At 39.4% G+C, this 20,669-nt stretch overlaps 1 protein-coding gene and 1 long non-coding RNA gene across 2 annotated transcripts in view; both read left to right on the top strand.

Annotated features, from left to right (window-relative positions):
- FARSB (phenylalanyl-tRNA synthetase subunit beta) overlaps window positions 1-11,352 on the top strand; it is an 84,330-nt gene extending 72,978 nt beyond the window's left edge. The window contains exon 17 of the mRNA XM_003272421.3: window positions 11,074-11,352. Coding sequence (XP_003272469.1) covers window positions 11,074-11,225 — 152 coding nt within the window. The 3' untranslated portion in view covers window positions 11,226-11,352. The remainder of the gene's footprint in view (window positions 1-11,073) is intronic.
- A 1,343-nt stretch (window positions 11,353-12,695) lies between these two features.
- Window positions 12,696-16,459, top strand: LOC115832307. The gene is made up of 2 exons (XR_004027712.1): window positions 12,696-14,045; window positions 15,780-16,459. It is a non-coding gene; the product is annotated as an uncharacterized LOC115832307 (long non-coding RNA).
- The last annotated feature ends 4,210 nt before the right edge of the window (window positions 16,460-20,669 follow it).

Genomic DNA, 20,669 nt, shown 5'->3' with positions numbered 1-20,669 from the left:
CACAGTGTAATCAACTAATTTCCTGTTGATTAACATTGAGTTGTTTCCAATCTTTTGCTATTACAGATTGTGTTACAGTGCATAGTCTTGTGCGTATGTTATTTGGTAATGCCAGTGTATCTCTGGGACAGATTCCTAGAAGTATGGAATCATTGGGACAAAGTAAATAAATTCATATTTTCACTAGGCACTGCCAAACATCCCTCCATAGGATTTCTAGTTCCAACGTTGTACAAACGCGGCAGCAACACTTGAGAGGACTTATTTCTCCACAGCCGTGGTCACCAGACTTCTTGTCTTTGCCAGTCTTTCAGATGGGAAATGGTATCTCACTATAGTTTTAATTGAATTTCCCTTGCCGTGAGCAAGTGTAACATGTTTACATGTTTACAAGGACATTTTTATTTCCTTTTCTGTGATCCACCTGTCTTGTTCCTTATTTCTTTAGGTTTGTCAATCTTCTCTAGTTTTAGGAACCTTCTATGTAGTGTGGCTGTCAACCCTTCGTGATATACATACGCTATTTTTTCAGTTTGTCAACTGTCTTTTGACTCCAACTGCTCAGAAGCTAATAGCATATCTCTATTTTTTTTTTTTAATACTTTAGGTTTTAGGGTACATGTGCACAATGTGCAGGTTTGTTACATATGTATCCATGTGCCATGTTGATTTCCTGTACCCATTAACTCGTCATTTAGCATTAGGTATATCTCCTAATGCTGTCCCTCCCCCCTCCCCCAACCCCACAACAGTCCCTGGAGTGTGATGTTCCCCTTCCTGTGTCCATGAGTTCTCATTGTTCAATTCCCACCTATGAGTGAGAACATGCAGTGTTTGGTTTTTTGTCCTTGCGATAGTTTACTGAGAATGTTGTTTTCCAGTTTCATCCATGTCCCTACAAAGGACGTGAACTCATCATTTTTTATGGCTGCGTAGTATTCCATGGTGTATATGTGCCACATTTTCTTAATCCAGTCTATCATTGATGGACATTTGGGTTGGTTCCAAGTCTTTGCTATTGTGAATAGTGCCGCAATAAACATATGTGTGCATGTGTCTTTATAGCAGCATGATTTATAGTCCTTTGGGTATATACCCAGTAATGGGATGGCTGGGTCAAATGGTATTTCTAGTTCTAGATCCCTGAGGAATCGCCACACTGACTTCCACAATGGTTGAACTAGTTTACAGTCCCACCAACAGTGTAAAAGTGTTCCTATTTCTCCACATCCTCTCCAGCACCTGCTGTTTCCTGATTTTTTAATGACGGCCATTCTAACTGGTGTGAGATGGTATCTCACTGTGATTTTGATTTGCATTTCCCTGATGGCCAGTGATGATGAGCATTTCTTCATGTGTTTTTTGGCTGCATAAATGTCTTCTTTTGAGAAGTGTCTGTTCATGTCCTTTGCCCACTTTTTGATGGGGTTGTTTGTTTTTTTCTTGTAAATTTGTTTGAGTTCATTGTAGATAGCATATCTCTTATGGTTTATCTAGGAAATTAGAAAATTGTTGAAAAACCACTTTTTGGACATTTCCTGTATTTCTTTCTAACAAGCAAGATTCTAGAAACCTTTAATAACTAAGTGCTTGCTCTGATTTTTAAAAATATGTTAATCCATATCTGCTTTGTTTAAAAATTGGAAATGTTTCTTTTACTATGGACTTTTGGGGCAGTGGGGATGCAGAAACATAACAGAACATCCATTAGAGATCTGTCTTCTCCAGAGTTTCATTCATCTGTCAGTGCATTTCTTCTCTCCCCATATTATTCCTTTTTTGAGAGACTCCTTTCTGCTTTTTAGCTTAAATTACTCATATATATATATATATATATATATATATATATATATATATATTACATCATTGCAGAAATCCAGCAGATTGACATTCATTTAAAGTATTCCCAATACCTTCATAAAAATGATAGGAGGCCTGTTAACTTTACTGGGGTCTCAGTTGTGGTTTTGACTTTGACCAATTATTTTGTTTTACACTGGGGTTGAATAGCTGTGGCCTAACCTTGGGCTCTTTGAGAAGTGAATGCTGTCATTCATTTGGGTGACTTGGGCAACCTTGGAAATACATTTGAGCACCTGTTGGCTCGTGGGCTGTGGGTCAGGAATATGATCTTCCTGCTGAGGGTCTTACGAGGCCAAGTAAAATGACTCAAGGCCCCCTGGCCCTTCCTGTCTTGTAGGGTTTTTTGTGTCATAGTTGTACTTTCCTCTACTTCTCCCCTTCCAAGAACCAGAACCCTCATTTTCCCCCTTCCAAGTCACTATATTTTGTCATTCACCTTTCAGAAGATAAAGGTTTCTAGTCACTTTCATAATTCCTAAGGTCCCTTAGTTTGTGAATTGCATTCTCTGAAAAAAGGTTTCCTCTTGGAATTATTTTCCTATGTTGATTTGGGGCATTTTTTTTTCCTACCAGTGGAATTTTTTTTAAAGGCAGTAGTTGTGTTATGCAGGAGAAAGTTTTTTATTGGTGTTGTGCAAGATGAGATCAATATAATCTTCTATTTGTGGTTTGTTGCTAGTACCACTACTAGAAGTGCATTGTTTAACATTTTGCTATATAAGGAGCTATACAATGATTCATTTTCTTTTTACCTATGTAGTACTATTTTTTTTTTTTTTGAGATGGTGTCTCACTATGTTGCCCAGGCTAGTTTTGAACACCTGGTCTCAAGCCACCTTCCTGCCTCAGCCTCCCAAAGCACTAGGATTGCAGGTGTGCACCACTATGCCTCACCTTTAGTACTACTTTTAGAAAAGGGAAGTAATCCAAGAAAGACTCTATGCTTATAGAAGCCTTATTTATACTAATGAATAATAGGAAACAACTTCAGGATGAAATACTTAAAGAATAAGTTGACAAGCTATGACATATAAATATAATGGAATGTGATTAAAATGTCTTTAGACACGTGAATATAAACTCACTTGAAAAAGCAGTCCCAAGATGGAATAGACATTAATTCATTATATATAATATTTATTATGTATAATATTCATGTATATAATATTTACTTATATGTAATGAATATGTTGTTTGTAAAACCCTAGGATGCATGCTAATCAACTGCAATAGAGTCCGTATAACACTGAGTGTTGTGGCAAGTCATGCTGTCACTAATCCATGTGATTAAAGACTTAATTCCTTCACACCAGTTTCTTCATCTGTAAAATGGCAATGACGATATCTGTCCCATCGACGCCCTAGAATTGTCAGGGGAGGTAGTTGGAAGAATTTGTGAAAGCATTTTGGAATGTGTAAATCTCTTCAGAGTAAACTTGGAGTAGATCTTTGGTCTATCTGTCTTCAGAAAAGCAACGTTGGATGAGCTGCAGACTGGGTTTCAGGAAAACCTGAGTTGTGATCTCAATTCTGCTCTTACCTGTTTTCTTAACCTGTCTAGTATCTATTTTTTTCGTATATTAAGTGTAGGAAATGGACAGGATTGCTTCCAAGGTCATTTCCAGTTTTAAGATTCTGCAGGAGTTTAAATTCAGAAGGAGTTTCTGCCACAGGTTCTAACATTTCAGCTCTTTTTCTTTGCCTTTGTAGATGTTGTCCCTGTGGTACTTGTCTGCTGAAATAATTCCAGTTTGTTTCAAGAATCTGAAATTTATTCATACAAGTACCTGTGTTATATGGGATTTAAAAAATAAATAGTTCTGTTTTCCATGGAAGGCTCTAGATTTTGTCAATATTGTGCTGTATTAATATTGCAGAGCCTACTTGGGTATGTCCTAAGGTGGAAGATGATGAACTGTCAGTCTTTCTTATTTTCTCTTAAGTTTTGTTTGTTTATTTAATTTTAAACCAGAAGAAGTTTGCAAACATGAAATGGACAGCTTGACCAAAAGCTTAAAAACATTCTGCTTTAGGCCTTATGTGCCTGTGGGTCACACACAGAGGAGCCAATTCCATGGCCCTTCTTCACCTTTTGCTTACTCTCCAGCCTCTACTATTGCTTGCCTAGGGCGAGCCTTCTGATCTCCTTGTGCTTCACTTTTTCCCATCTGTAACTTGTCTGTCCCACAAAGGGCTTAGCCAGGGCTGCACTGGGAATGAGTGATGAATAGAAGGCGAGGTGCCATGTTTTTGCAATTTCATTATTCATTTTTCTTTTCTTTGTTTTTGAGATAGAGTCTCACTCTGTCACCCAGGCTGGAGTGCAGTGGTGAGATCTCAGCTTACTGCAATCTCCCCCTCCCAAGTTCAAGCAATTCTCTTGTCTCAGCCTCCCGAGTAGCTGGGACTACAGGTGCCCACCATCATGCCCGGCTAATTTTTTGTGTGTTTTTTAGTAGAGACAGGGTTTCACTGTGTTAGCCAGGATGGTCTCCATCTCCTGGCCTCATGATCCACCTGCCTCGGCCTCCCAAAGTGCTGGGATTACAGGTATGAGCTATTGCACCCAGCCCCAGCTAATTTTTTTGTATTTTTAGTAGGGACAGGGTTTTACCATGTTGGCCAGGATGGTCTCGATCTCCTGACCTCATGATCTTCCCACCTTGGCCTCCCAAAGTGCTGGGATTACAGGTGTGAGCCACCGTGCCCAGCCTCCTTTTTCTTTTACATGCCCTACTTGTCACCTGAAATCTTACTCTGAAACTAAAACAGCTATCAAAATTACATGTTTAATGTTATGTTTGCACTAAGTTAGCTAAAGGTCTCAATTGAATAAGTTAACTAATTGTGAAATTTGGATACAATCTCATACAGTCGACGTTTCCATTCTTTCCTTAATTAGCCCTACCACAGTCTCTTTTTAATTATTTCACTGTGCTTGTGGAGGAAGTAATAAGTTATTCCTTTTGATTTGAGAAATAATCCCCTTAAAGATTTTTGTCAGGTGAAAGACTGGGTAAAGAACCATTTGTTGGGCCAAGAAGGCAGAGTGATTTATTTTTGAAGTTGTTATTCTAAATATATTCTATACATATTGAAGAAATGTGAAAATTTTGGGGGAAAATGATATGTGTGTCAGACAAATATAGGATGATGGCATTATTTAAGAACAGAAGTTTTCAAAACAGACTGACAGTGAGGGTAGTTTTTAACCTAGAGGCAAAAATCCTTTGTTTTTACACAGTTTGAGAGTGATTTAAAGTTAGAATTAGCTGGGTCATCTTGAAGCTCTTCCAACATTCCTGATCTCCTTTAGGTTTTAAAATACGAGTGTGCATGTGTGCATGAGAGACACATAGTTAAGATTAGACTTTAAAATAGATCTCAATGTTTCCCGAGCATTTTCTATTTAATCATTTCGTATTTGCCCTAATTAACTAAATGTTTCGTAAGAAATGTTAAAAAGTAAAAACCACAGGAATAAATGATAAATGATAAATTTCTCTACACAAATTAAGACTGGGAAATTTTGGATACTATTCTAAATATTTAGTCACAAAGAGATTGTGGTAATTGTTAAAAGATGGTTGTTTATTGAAGACATTTCTCCATCACTTAGAGGACTAGGTAGTGTGGGTTTTGCTGATTTCTTTTGAAGCATAAGGTCCTACAGGATCCTGTCCAGATTTGTATAGTATGCCCTGCCCTGTGTTGATGGAATGTTGCTGCGTCATGGGCTCCCTGAGTTCCATGCTGTGGGGTTAAGTAGGTACCAGTTCCCTCACATCCAGTTGCCTTCACTTTAAGAGTTAATGGTGTCTGCAGGTGTGTTGGGATTAGCACTGTAAAGTTGTGTGAGGGGGTTTTCTTTCTTTTGATCTTCAGAAAGGGATGAAAGATGGCCATTAAACTCAAGGGATTAGGTCCCCTCTCTTTGCAGACTTTAGGTACCATAAATATTTCACTTCAAATGCAAGATGAAGAATTGTATACATCAGGGGAAAATAGGTGTTTTATATTACCAGTTGGAAATTATTCAGTCTCCACTTACAGATTAAATGGTCTTTGCAGAGACATTTTCTCCCAACTGAGTGTACTAGGATCTGAAAAAATGTTTTTGTGTTTTTGTCTCGATAGTGATTTTTTTTCCTCCTCATATTCCTAAACCTTTTTCTTTCCTTTTATAAGCTCTAATGTCTTACCTACATTGTACCATTTTCCCCCTTGAGTTCTCTCCCCTTGTTGTAGTCCATTGGTGTCCTCAAAAAACTGCTGGTTCCAAAACTTTCAGAACAGCCACCTTTAAGAATGACACCATGCTCACGTGGGATAAGTGTGTGTTTCGTTTCATAGCCTCTATATGCTGTCTCTTCCTTTAAATCAACATTGTTTAGAAAAGGAAGGTGATGTTGATGGGCTGGCAGCAGAGTCCTACAATTCCTGTTACTGCATTCTCAGAAAACTAGTGGGAAACCAGGAGGAAGTTCCTCCTCTGTAGGAAATTATGGTTCCAGTGTCATTCCACACTTTGCCTTGTCACCCACCCTATCAATTTCACCCCAGAATGGAACACTGGAGATGTTTTTTTCCCCTTTTCTGGGAGGAGAAGGGTTTGGGTAGATGCCGGCCCCCGAATCAGCCTGTGAAATGATTATTCCTCCCTTCACTCCATAGTACATAATTAGTCACTTAGAACATATTTACAGTACATTCAGTTGGCCCAGTGGCTTACAATATCTATGTAATTTTGTATTTATTTTATCCCTGAAGTTGGAGACTTATGTATAGTTAAAACTCATGATGATAGTTTCTGTTGTTTGCTTTGACATATGTGACATAGGGACATTCCTTTTCCAGTGTTCCCTGCCCCCCCTTTATATTTTGTTCTTATCTGTTTATTGCAGAAATTTTGGGTGGTTAAGTATCAGATTGCAAGCAGTACAATATGTGGGTTCGAGCCTCACATCATGTATTAGTAATGTTAAAAAAAAAAAGGAAAAATAAAATTGTATGAGTAGATGACTTTTTACAGATGGGCCAAATAAAATACCAAATGAATGAGTTGAATATAGCCAGTGGCAGGGGGATTAAGATCAGGAATTAAGACCCTGATTAAGAAGGTGCTTGATAACACCTTCTAATGTTTTCAGATTAGGGGGTCTGCTCAGTTACCCCCTTAAGCTTCTACTCCCGATGCTCCCTAAAATTATAGGAATGACTCTATGTGTAAAGCTTATCTAAACTTTGGGCCTATAATATTTCTCTTAAAAAAAAAAAAAAGATGAGGCAAAAAGAAACTGTGAAAAGTGTTTAGCAATGAGCAAGAGAGGGAGCTTACAAACTCTTTGATGGTCAATTAGCCAGAAAATGTGCTAAAGACTGGGTGCTGTGCTGGATTACAGGCCCAGGAATTACCCCCAAGGTCCTCAGAGTGGTCCTGCCGTTTGAGCACAGCGACAATTACAGACCTCTAGGAGATGCTACAAAGGCTTTAATTAAGGGACTTACTAACACCCCACTAAGTTTTGGAAATTGAATTCTTTTTTGTGCTTACCTGATGTTTCTTTTGTCCAGACTTTCACATGTATTTCAACAGAGAACACTATTTCCCCTACATCTGTTTTATGTTGGAAGCCGTTTACTGTGATAGCAGCAAAGCTGAGAGTTTAACCAGTATAAGGAAGTAGGTAGAAAAGTGGGCTGGGAGGCTTTTTGCTGGGGAGCATTTTGGGCTCAGATTGAAAATTGTAATACTACGCATCTTGAAACATCAGTAAGAGAAAACTAATATACTTTATAGAATTCGAATTTTAGAATTCCCATTTCACAAAGCAATGTCATTTTCTTTGAAATGGCAACTTTATGTTTCTAGACACAGCATGCTGCTCTTTCTCTAAAAATATGTTTTTGTTTGTTGATGCTATAAGGTTAGCCTTTGGCTACCACCCAGGTCTGATTTTTCACTAGCCTAGCCTCATATTTTGTTCCATTTAGATGTGACTGTTTTTATTTCTGGAAATACTCTGCTTTAAGATGCATTAGTCCTAGCTAGAGCACTATGATCACATTAATCTACTGGAGTTATTGTGCTCAACTACCCCCTTTCTGCCAACAGTGGAGAGAGATGCTCTCATCTTTGAACTCTAGGGCCTAATGGTTGCCCAAGTCGGCTATATCTCCCTTGTTTTCTTAGTGAAGTAGTTATTCTCTCTTCTGTCCTTTGAAGCAATTCACTTCTGCCTGCAAAGTTCGGTTTGAACCTTAAAGGTTTTCAAAAGCACTAATAAATGCTTCTGTTTTAGTAACGTTATATTTTCCTTCAGTATTTCTAGTTTACATGTAATATCTGTCAAGTGGCACATTTTTTAGGTTCTCTCTGTTGTACCAATAGACAACTTGAAGGACCTTTTGTGTGCGTACCACTTAATTTGTGTATGAGGAGGACAGAACCTTAACCTTGCTGAAAAGAGGAGTCGATAAGAAAATCACAAGCAGGGTTTAACCTGTGATGACAATTTTAACTTGCCATTTTTTCATTTTTCACAAGGTCAGATAAAGTGTGCAGTTTCAGCAAAGTCGAGTTTATACAGGAATCTTATGACTGGGCTTCATTTTTACATGTGCGTTGGTAGGGAAGGATAATTTGCATTGGATGATAGGGCAGCAGGCTTCCTTTTTACATGTGAGTTGGTAGGGGAGGATGATTAGTATTGGACAAGAGGGCAGCAGGCTCCTGTATGTGCTATCAGCTCCATTGGACCGCTGTGAAGGCCTTCTGACCCCAGAGCAGTTTGAGATGCTGCAGTGGCCTGGATGGGTCTATGTGCCCAGGTGACAGGTGAGAGCTTTTGATATTTATGTTATGTAGAATACTCATATACTTGGATATGTTTTAAATAAAGCATAATGTGAATTTTAGTTCTTTTTTGCTTTTCTTTGGAAAGAGGGAAAATTATACTTAGTGACACAAATATTTTTGTCTGATCAAGTACCTAACTGATTAATGAGCTAAAGCAAAGTTTGATCCCAACTTCTGGAGAGAGGTAGAGCTGGCAGCTGAAGAAGAATATAACTGAATTTTGCTTAAAAAAAAAAGTGCTGATTCGGAAAGTTGTTTTATGAAGTAAAAATTCTAAGCTCTTATCTCTTAGGCTTTATTTTGCTAACATTGTTAGAACTAGCACATCTGGCTTAGATTCTAAAATAGTTTGGTTTTATGCTTCCGTAAAAATGAAACCAATCAAATTGGAATTGAAGATAGATGAAAGGATGGATTTTGGTACAATGAGGATTCTTAAACACAGTAGTTATCAGGGAAGATCCTGAACATTGCCTTTCTGAGTGTCCCTTAAAAATAGACTGGTGTCAAACATTAGCATCACACAATATACCCAGGTAACAAACTTGAACACGTACCCCTTGAATCTATTAATGAGATAAAAGTTCATAAAAACCACAGCAAGCTGGTGTCTTTTTTCAGGTAGTGTTGTTGTATTCAAGTCTAGCTCTGTAAAGGGGTGCTGGGGTGCTGGGATAAATAATTCCCAGCAGTCCTTCCAGTTCTGCAGTTCTTCATTATATTGCTTACCATCAACACCTTATATAATCTTCGCTTACATGTCATTTGAAGATTTTTCTTTTCCTTTGGGGAGTCGAGGGGAGCAGGGTTTTGTCTTTTAAGTTAGATATTTATTTTGATAGAATTAAAATGTACCATCTTTATCAGATGTAGTAATATTCATATGAAAGTAAGGCTCTATAATATTAGTTGGGTTTGGTTTCTGCATTGTTTTATTTGGTTTCCCTCCCTATCCCTCACCCCAGGTGTGGATTAGTGCACAGAGCCAGATAGTTAAATGCAGTCACTGAAATTCTTGCTTTAAAAGACAGTGAGGCAGAATTGTTTAGTTTGGAGAGATGTGAAAAAGAGGCCACCTTAATATTTCACCTCTGTTGCTTTGGGTTTACTTAAGAATGACAATTTAGAATGTTTTCCAGCTCTTTCCCCAGAAATATAAACAAAAATCCTTCTCTGCTGGTCAAGAAATATATGTAATTGTCCTTCGTCTCTATGATACTAACTTGACAGTAGTGGGTTCACCTCCCCTCCAACCTGATTCTGTATTTCTTAAGCATGCTGACCTTGGAACCATTAGTAGAGACTCAGCAGTTTACTCTTTCATCAATAATGCACTCACTCTGAAGTGGCAGGCTGGACGCTGTGGCTCAGCTCTGCATGGGTATTTATACTTTATGCCAGTAAATGTTTCTGTTGAATCGGTCGGGAGCTTCAGGCCTGATCCTTTTCAAGTTGGTGGTGAGAGCAATGAGTCAGCATATTTGTAAACTTCAGGAGAGTACAGAACATTGATAAATTACTGTGGCACTGGTAATTTCGTGAATATGGAGTGGGCCTATGTGTTCATTTTTAGCTCTGTAAATCTCAAGAACTGTTACTGCCTTGGTAAACTGTATCAGTGCATTGGCATCCAGATAAAGACAGAACTTTCTGCCTGTCTTGAAGTAAATGAGGCATCAACCCAGACTTGTGTTAGGCTGGCCTTTGCTGTGGTTTTACAGTAGATGCTCCAGAACTGCTTAGAAAGCTCTTTTCAGATGGGAATGTGGGTTGCCTTCTGGTAGCATGGCCTGTCATCAGAGGTGTGGTTCCCCCAGTAGCCGGCCTGTGACACTGCGGCTCCAGTTTCTTTATGTAATAAGGTGAGAGTGAGGAAGAGTTGTACAGAGCAAATGAATTCAGTGTCGATGTCTTATCCAGTGAGCATTGCTGTGGAAAAACCTGTTTGAAAACAGGTTCTTCCCATGCAAGTTCATCAGTTTTATGTTTCATTTTTTTCCTTTTGTCCTTTTTAGGACCGGTTCCAAGTGCAGGCAGAGTTCCTCTAGGACTTCTGACTGTGGACCTTCAGCAGACTCCATGATTTCATCTTTCCCGCTCGGGCCCCTGTTACCAAAAATACAGGGCCCTTATTTTCATATTTGCCCTGGATTTTTTCCTTGCAAGAGTTTCTTGATAGCAAATCCTTCTTTTAAATACTAGAAAGTATGAGGAAGCATTCTCTTTTCATAGCCAGTGGTTTAAAGAAGAATAGTTATTTTTAAAGTAGACTAGTGGGCTTTTAGTGTTAAATGTCTATTGACGTTTTGCCAGAAGAAACATTGATTTTTCTCTCACTTTCTCTTTTTCAGGTCCTGCTTTCTTCCCCGGGCGATGTGCAGAGATCTTTGCCAGGGGTCAAAGCGTCGGGAAGCTTGGGGTCCTTCATCCTGATGTTATCACCAAATTTGAGCTGACCATGCCCTGCTCCTCCCTAGAAATCAATATTGGACCCTTTTTGTGAAGATTGGTCTCTGTGGTGTGATTCTCTTCCCAGGTGTCCCTTTCTCCTCCCCTAGTGTCCTTAAGTCCTCCTCCACAGGGAACATCTATTTGGGCTTTAATGTTTAATAAAGTAGAAAGCACTGTCTGGCTGTGTGGGTAGAGACCACCCTTTCCCTGCATTAGGCCAGCTTGTGCCATATACGAATGTGGTGTCTGGGTGTGAAGGTGCATTGTTGGGTAAAAGCCCCGTGGAGTGCCGGAGAAATGCACTAGCAGAGTGCAGGATCTGTTCTGAAAGGCAGACGTACTCCTCAGACATCAGAACATCACATTGGAATGGATTACTCCTGCATAACAAGATCCCATTTCTTTCTTTATTGATAAAACAAGATAATTGATGAGTTCATGTTGCATGAGTTCGAGATAACTGAGGGGTTTAGCTTTGATTTTCTACATTTGACTTGTATTAATCATTGAGAAACACTAAAATAACAATATTTTTAGGAAACGTTTAAGAATCAATTGTGGTCCAACAATTATAGCTTCTGAGGTCAGTTTAAAGTGAAAGAAAAATCTGTAATACAAGGATTCAAAATATGTGAGGGTGCATAGGTATTTTTTACTCTATCTGTGATACTCTAAGATAGAGTACATGCAACAAAGATCTGTTCTGCTGTAAGAGTTAAAATGGACAAGTATTGATATCAATGCAGTATGAACATTAGGAAACAATGAGAAGCTTATTTTTGCCATAGGCCATACATGTTACTGTAATCAGTCAGTTATAAAATCATGGTTTTAAATACTTAATTGAGCTACTAGTTTCTCTCTTGTAGGGAGATATTAGACCTCTCTTTTTCTGAAGCTAAGCTTCAGCCAATCCTCCTTGTTTTATATCCTAATTTCCTTTCTTACTTCAATCTAGAATTCTCCAGTAGGTACCATCTCTGGAAAAAAGCTGGGTCTCATGTTTGAGAGGAGTTCCCAGGTACTATTGAAGTAATAAGAAATATGATAAAATATAATACTTTAAAGTCCCAGTAGAAATAGCTAACAAAGGCCGGGTGTGCTGTGGCTCATGCTTGTAATCCTAGTGCTTTGGGAGGCTGAGGTGGGCAAATCACTTGAGGCCAATAGTTCGAGATCAGCCTGACCAACATGATGAAATGCCATCTCTACTAAAAATATAAAAATTAGCCAGGCATGGTGGTGTGGGCCTGCAGTCCCAGCTACCTGGGAGGCTGAGTCAGGAAAATCTCTTGAACTGGGAGGTGGACGTTGCAGTGAGCCCAGATTGTGCCACTGCCCTCCAGCCTGGGTGACAGAGAGAGATTCTGTCTACAAAAAAAAAAAAAAAAAAAGAAGTAGCTAACAAAGATAGTGAAATAAGAATTATGTTTATGGATCTTTTGCCGAGTCTACTACTAGGATAAAACCTGACCATATTACAACCTTGAATTGGGGCAGCAGTGTCTAACTCTGTAAGATTTGTGAACACACACACTTCCAGCTGACCCTCCACATCTCTGTTGTAAGCAGATCCTTACAACATTTTAAAAATGAAATATGCCCTCTAAAAATAATGTGTGCCAAAAGGACTTGTATCCAGCATGCATAAAGATTTCTTAAAACTTAATAATAAAATAAAACAACTGTTTTTTAAAAAGGTGCAAGAGTTGAACAAACATTTCCCGAAAGATGATATATGAATGAGCACTTGAAAAGATCTTCAACATTGTTAGTCATCAGGGAAATGCAACTAAAATCCACAATGATAAACTGCATACCCATTAAAATGGCTAAAATTTAAGACTCATAAATCAAATATTGCTGAGACTGGAGCAAGTGGAACTTTCATGCACTGCTGGTGAGTCACAATGTAAAATGTTACGTTGTGACTTTAGAAAATAGCTTGGCAGTCTCTTGAAACATACACCTACCATCCAGCCATTCTATTCCTAGGTTTATCCATATGGCCAAAGATTTTTATACAAGTGTTCATGGTGTTACTTATAGTAGTTACAAATTGCAGTATATCCATACTATGAAATACTTCTCAGCAATAAGAAGGGATGAACTACTGATCCTCAAAACAATATGAATGAATTTCAAAACAGTATGCTAAGTGAAAGCAAGAGACTCAAAAGACTCTATTTAATTCTATTTACATGACAGTCTAAAAAAGTCAAAAGCAGGTTGGTTGGCAGGAGCTCAGGAAAGAACTGACTGCAGTGGGTTAAGAGAAAACTTTTCGGGGTGATGGAAATTTTATCTTAATTGAGGTGGTAGGCGTACTTCAGGTGTAGGTTATACCTTCGTAAAGCTGGGAGAAAAGGAATTTAACGTAGTATTTTACTGATTTTAACTACATAACACCAGTTGATAAATGCCTAGAGAAATAGCCTGAACTGTAGAATTGGCAGTTCTGCTCAAGATGGCTCACTGGTCCACAACTATTAATGATATATTCTCCCTTAGTTTCAGGTTCGCTCTAGTTAAAATCATGGCTTATGGATCATCGTATGATAGCCATTGTTGAAGTAGGTGGAACTATTTGTTCTGTCAGCAGCTACCCACCTGGATATTTTTGGGGGTGGCCAAAATTACTTGTAATGAAAAACCCACTAATGCCTAATTGTGTATCCCAGCATGAAAGGGGAAAGATCAACTCCATGCATCGTGTAGATGTTTCTGCCCTCGGAAGCAGGAAATGGTAGGAAGAAAAACAGTGTCGGCTTCATTGGAAGAAGCGAACTTCAGCTCATGAGTTGAGGCTCTGCAGCCAGATCATCTTACACGTGTCCCTGGTGAAGCATTTGAACGGGAGCCAGGGCAGTCTGTGAGTACTGCCAAAAGTCTTTATTACAGAAGATGCACACCTTCTTAGTAAAAACTGGGAGCTCTAGTATTAAAGTGAAAATTAAATGGAAGTGATTTTTGTTCTAGCTTAGAGAAAACTTAAATTCTACCACTACAGCCTCACAGTCCTGCAGTGCTCCTCTGGTTTTGTTTTTTTAGACGGAGTCTCGCTCTGTCAACCAGGCTGGAGTGCAATGGTGCAATCTTGGCTCACTGCAACCTCTGCCTCCTGGGTTCAAGCAATTCTCCTGCCTCAGCTTCCCGAGTAGCTGGGACTACAGGTGTGTGCCACCATGCCTGGATAATTTTTGTATTTTTAGTAGAGACGGGGTTTCACCTTGTTGGCTAGGCTGGTCTCAAACTTCTGACCTCAGGTGATCTGTCCACCTCTGCCTCCCAAAGTGCTGGGATTACAGGCACCCAGCCTGCTCTTCTGTTTTTAAATTATTTTTGAATTGATCTTTTTTCACATTTTAAATTTTTTTGGTTTAATAACGGTATGAGAGTAGGAATTCTCTGATGGGTAGGGTGAAGACAGTTGAGTTTCAGAGAGATGAATAACTTACACAGAAGTCACATAGCCAATAAATGAGTTTGAAACACTATATAAGAGTGACTTGGAGTCCACAGACCACTCACTGATTTGCATTATTTACTTATTTATGTGAAAGTAAATAATGGGACTTTCTACACTTTTTTTTTTTTTTTTTTTTTTTGAGACGGAGTCTCGCTCTGTCACCCAGGCTGGAGTGCAGTGGCACAATCTCGGCTCACTGCAAGCTCCGCCTCCCGGGTTCACGCCATTCTCCTGCCTCAGCCTCTCCGAGTAGCTGGGACTACAGGCGCCCGCCACCACGCCCGGCTAATTTTTTGTATTTTTAGTAGAGACGGGGTTTCACCATGGTCTTGATCTCCTGACCTCGTGATCCACCTGCCTCAGCCTCCCAAAGTGCTGGGATTACAAGTGTGATCCATTGCGCCCGGCCTACACTTTTTAAAAATATAAAAATAATGGAAAACAAAGAGTTAAAAATTGTTAAGTCCAATACTTTAAAAAAACTGTGCAAACTATGGCCTTACTGAGCTAATCTACCTTTCTTCCTCCTGATTCCCTGAAGTAACAAACCGCTGTTAACAATTTAGCCTGTATTGTTTCCTTAGTTTGGACATTTTCCTTGATTTGTACAGTCAGCCACACACACCTGCTCACATTTTTGGGGGGTCATGCTCTACTTACTGGTTTGCGACAGGTTTTGTTTTTTATTTTACATATATCTCATGACATTTCACTTAATATGTCCCATTTTTTCAGGTCAATGCCTATAGACCTATCTCATTCTTTTAAATGAGGTAATATTCTATTGTACAGATGTCCATAATTGTTCAATTATTCCCCTGTTGGTGGACATTCAGTTGTTTCCAACTGTTTGCAATTATAAACACTGCTCCAGTGAACTGCCCATCCTGCTAAATAGCACTGGCTTAGGGCCCCAAGGAAAACCAGTCCTAATGGGTGCAAGACTGTATAAATATTCACATTTGACAGACACATTCAGAGATGCATAGAGTTCATTAGATATTTCTTTGATGTGACGTTTGTACTTGAACTATATATTATTCCAGTACCTTACATTTTAGATGTAGGAGTCGCTAGGTCAAAGGATGTGTTTTGAATTTAAAACATGTTGAATGACTATTCTCACATTTTAAACAGGAGTAACCTACTACAAACCAGACAGCCTAACCACTGCCCCTGCTCTCAGCAATGATGGGCTCATCAGCTTGGTAAGAGAGAACATTACTCACAATCTTGCTTCTCAGTCTTAATCTGTTTGTGCTTAGTGTTTTGTATAACATCACTAACCCTAATACTAGAGTATTGACTTTGGCCCTTCTGTCCATTTTATCCAAAAGCAGACAGATAGCCTTCAAGGCACACCATTGCCTTAAGTAGAATATGCCTCCTAAGCAATGAAAGCCTTTGACCCATCTGATATCCAAGTTCTGGCTTATTATGTTATTAGGGCCTTGAATAACTTTATGTATATTATTATGGACTGAGTGTATCCCCACAAATTCATGTTGACCCTCTGACCTCCAGTGTGATGGTCTTTGGAGATGAGGCCTTTGGCAGGTGATTAGAGCTAGATGAGGTCATGAGAGGGGGGCCCTCATGAGAGGCTCAGTGGCCTGATAAGAAGAAACACCGGAGAGCTTGCTGTTTCTCTGCCTACCTGGCACACACATACAGAAGAGGTGATGTGACCACACAGCAACATGGTGGCCACCAGCAAGCTAGAAGAGGGATCAGAATGAAACCTATTTTGCTGGCACCTTGATCTTGGACTTCTAGCCTCCAGAACTGTGAGAAATAAAATTCTTTTATTGAAGCCACTCAGCCTGTAGTCTTTTGTTGTGACAGTCCCAGCAAACTAAAACACATTATTGAAAACTTGCATTCAAAAAGTAGAGAGTGGCATGCATGATAAAATTCAAGGCAGCAGTACACCTCTGGGACGGTCTGCAGCAGTTCCCTAATCTTAACTGTATCCATGAGTGCAGATAGGAGTTAAGCCTCCTAGGCTTCCAGTCTGCAGCGTTTCTGTCACATGGAAACCTGATGGGTGCCACTGTGAGGGGGGCCAATTACGCACAGTGCACAGTAAACACAGATCATTTTAGCCTTCCTAATTAGCCACTAATAAAAAGACACTGAAGTATCCTGAAGATCAAAGAGAGATTTCCACCATGCCTCAGTAAAAACCCCAGTCTGGGCCTCCGCTTGACAGGTGCTATGCCTAGTGTTTTGCCCTGACCAGAGTCCATGTAGGGAACACAACCTGCTTGAATAAAAGAAGAGCTGCCAAATGACTGTGCTTGACAAATGGGCCAGGCAGCAAGAAGGGCAACACAGAAGCAAAGCGTTTTGAGTCTCCACAATGTCTACTTCGTGTTCAGGTATTCTCTGCTTTGGCTTTCTAGTAGGCAGAAAGGATGAGTGAGTATTGTAGCTAGACTGTGGGTTAAATAAGTATCTCCAGCAAAGGGTCTAATTGAATTATGTCCGACCAAACCCTGTAGGTTTTTTTCTTCTGAAGTGACTAATGGAGTGTGCTAAGAATATACTCAAGGTTCACACTCAGGCTTTTCATTCTTCATCTGTAAGGTTTGGCCTTCCTTGTTTCTGTTGAAGAAAGGCAGGAAAGAGGCATGAATCTCCAGGAGAAAACATTGGAATCCTGGGTGTGGTGGCTCATGCCTGTAATCCCAGCACTTTGGGAGGCTGAGGTAGGCGGATCACCAAAGCCCAGGAGTTAGTGACGAGCCTGGGCAACATGGCAAAACCCATCCTTACAAAAAAAAAAAAAAAAAAAAAATATATATATATATATATATATACACATACACATACATACATACAAAAATTAGCTAGGCATGGTGGTGTGCGCCTGTAGTTGCCATGTGAGCCAGGATTGCAGCCTGGGTGACACGGTAAGATCCTGCCTCAAAAAAAAAAGAAAAGAAAAGAAAAAACATTTGGAAGAATGTTCTTTTTTTTTTTAATTTTATTATTATACTTTAGGTTTTAGGGTACATGTGCACAATGTGCAGGTTTGTTACATATGTATCCATGTGCCGTGTTGGTTTGCTGCACCCATTAACTCGTCATTTAGCATTAGGTATATCTCCTAATGCTGTCCCTCCCCCCTCCCCCCATCCCACAACAGTCCCCGGAGTGTGATGTTCCCCTTCCTGTGTCCATGAGTTCTCATTGTTCGATTCCCACCTATGAGTGAGAACATGCGGTGTTTGGTTTTTTGTCCTTGGGATAGTTTACTGAGAATGATGTTTTCCAGTTTCATCCATGTCCCTACAAAGGGCATGAACTCATCATTTTTTATGGCTGCATAGTATTCTATGGTGTATATGTGCCACATTTTCTTAATCCAGTCTATCATTGATGGACATTTGGGTTGGTTCCAAGTCTTTGCTATTGTGAATAGTGCCGCAATAAACATACGTGTGCATGTGTCTTTATAGCAGCATGATTTATAGTCCTTTGGGTATATACCCAGTAATGGGATGGCTGGGTCAAATGGTATTTCTAGTTCTAGATCCCCGAGGAATCACCACACTGACTTCCACAATGGTTGAACTAGTTTACAGTCCCACCAACAGGGTAAAAGTGTTCCTATTTCTCCACATCCTCTCCAGCACCTGTTGTTTCCTGACTTTTGAATGATGGCCATTCTAACTGGTGTGAGATGGTATCTCATTGTGGTTTTGATTTGCATTTCTCTGATGGCCAGTGATGATGAGCATTTTTTCATGTGTTTTTTGGCTGCATAAATGTCTTCTTTTGAGAAGTGTCTGTTCATGTCCTTCACCCACTTTTTGATGGGGTTGTTTGTTTTTTTCTTGTAAATTTGTTTGAGTTCATTGTAGATTCTGGATATTAGCCCTTTGTCAGATGGGTAGATTACAAAAATTTTCTCCCATTCTGTAGGTTGCCTGTTCACTCTGATGGTAGTTTCTTTTGCTGTGCAGAAGCTCTTTAGTTTAATTAGATCCCATTTGTCAATTTTGGCTTTTGTTGCCATTGCTTTTGGTGTTTTAGACATGAAGTCCTTGCCCATGCCTATGTCCTGAATGGTATTGCATAGGTTTTCTTCTAGGGTTTTGATGGTTTTAGGTCTAACATGTAAGTCTTTAATCCATCTTGAATTAATTTTTGTATAAGGTGTAAGGAAGGGATCCAGTTTGAGCTTTCTACATATGGCTAGCCAGTTTTCCCAGCACCATTTATTAAATAGGGAATCCTTTCCCCATTGCTTGTTTTTATCAGGTTTGTCAAAGATCAGATAGTTGTAGATATGTGGCATTATTTCTGAGGGCTCTGTTCTGTTCCATTGATCTATGTCTCTGCTGTGGTACCAGTACCATGCTGTTTTGGTTACTGTAGCCTTGTAGTATAGTTTGAAGTCAGGTAGTGTGATGCCTCCAGCTTTGTTCTTTTGGCTTAGGATTGACTTGGCAATGCGGGCTCTTTTTTGGTTCCATATGAACTTTAAAGTAGTTTTTTCCAATTCTGTGAAGAAAGTCATTGGTAGCTTGATGGGGATGGCATAGAATCTATAAATTACCTTGGGCAGTATGGCCATTTTCACGATATTGATTCTTCCTATCCATGAGCATGGAATGTTCTTCCATTTGTTTGTATCCTCTTTTATTTCATTCAGCAGTGGTTTGTAGTTCTCCTTGAAGAGGTCCTTCACATCCCTTGTAAGTTGGATTCCTAGGTATTTTATTCTCTTTGAAGCAATTGTGAATGGGAGTTCACTCATGATTTGGCTCTCTGTTTTTCTGTGATTGGTGTACAAGAATGCTTGTGATTTTTGTACATTGATTTTGTATCCTGAGACTTTGCTGAAGTTGCTAATCAGCTTAAGGAGATTTTGGGCTGAGACAATGGAGTTTTCTAGATATACAATCATGTCATCTGCAAACAGGGACAATTTGACTTCCTCTTTTCCTAATTGAATACCCTTTATTTCCTTCTCCTGCCTGATTGCCCTGGCCAGAACTTCCAGCACTATGTTGAATAGGAGTGGTGAGAGAGGGCATCCCTGTCTTGTACCAGTTCAAAGGGAATGCTTCCAGTTTTTGCCCATTCAGTATGATATTGGCTGTGGGTTTGTCATAGATAGCTCTTATTATTTTGAGATACGTCTCATCAATACCTAATTTATTGAGAGTTTTTAGCATGAAGCGTTGTTGAATTTTGTCATAGGCCTTTTCTGCATCTACTGAGATAATCATGTGGTTTTTGTCTTTGGTTCTGTTTATATGCTGGATTACATTTATTTATTTGCATATGTTGAACCAGCCTTGCATCCCAGGGATGAAGCCCACTTGATCATGGTGTATAAGCTTTTTGATGTGCTGCTGGATTCAGTTTGCCAGTATTTTATTGAGGATTTTTGCATCAATGTTCATCAAGGATATTGGTCTGAAATTCTCTTTTTTGGTGATGTCTCTGCCAGGCTTTGGTATCAGGACGATGCTGGCCTCATAAAATGTGTTAGGGAGGATTCCCTCTTTTTCTATCGATTGGAATAGTTTCAGAAGGAATGGTACCAGTTCCTCCTTGTACCTCTGGTAGAATTCGGCTGTGACTCCATCAGGTTCTGGACTCTTTTTGGTTGGCAAGCTATTGATTATTGCCACAATTTCAGAGCCTGTTATTGGTCTATTCAGAGATTCAACTTCTTCCTGATTTAGTCTCTGGAGGGTGTATTTGTCGAGGAATTTATCCATTTCTTCTAGATTTTCTAGTTGATTTGCGTAGAGGTGTTTGTAGTATTCTCTGATGGTAGATTGTATTTCTGTGGGATTGGTGTTGATATCCCCTTTTTCATTTTTTATTGCATCTATTTGATTCTTCTCTCTTTTCTTCTTTATTAGTCTTGCTAGTGGTCTATGAATTTTGTTGATCTTTTCAAAAAACCAGCTCCTGGATTCATTAATTTTTTGAAGGGTTTTTTATGTCTCTATTTCCTTCAGTTCTGCTCTGATTTTAGTTATTTCTAGCCTTCTGCTAGCT

The sequence above is a fragment of the Nomascus leucogenys genome, chromosome 22a (assembly GCF_006542625.1).
Source record: "Nomascus leucogenys isolate Asia chromosome 22a, Asia_NLE_v1, whole genome shotgun sequence".
NCBI lineage: Eukaryota > Metazoa > Chordata > Mammalia > Primates > Hylobatidae > Nomascus > Nomascus leucogenys.
This window is presented reverse-complemented; position numbering and strand designations above follow the sequence as displayed.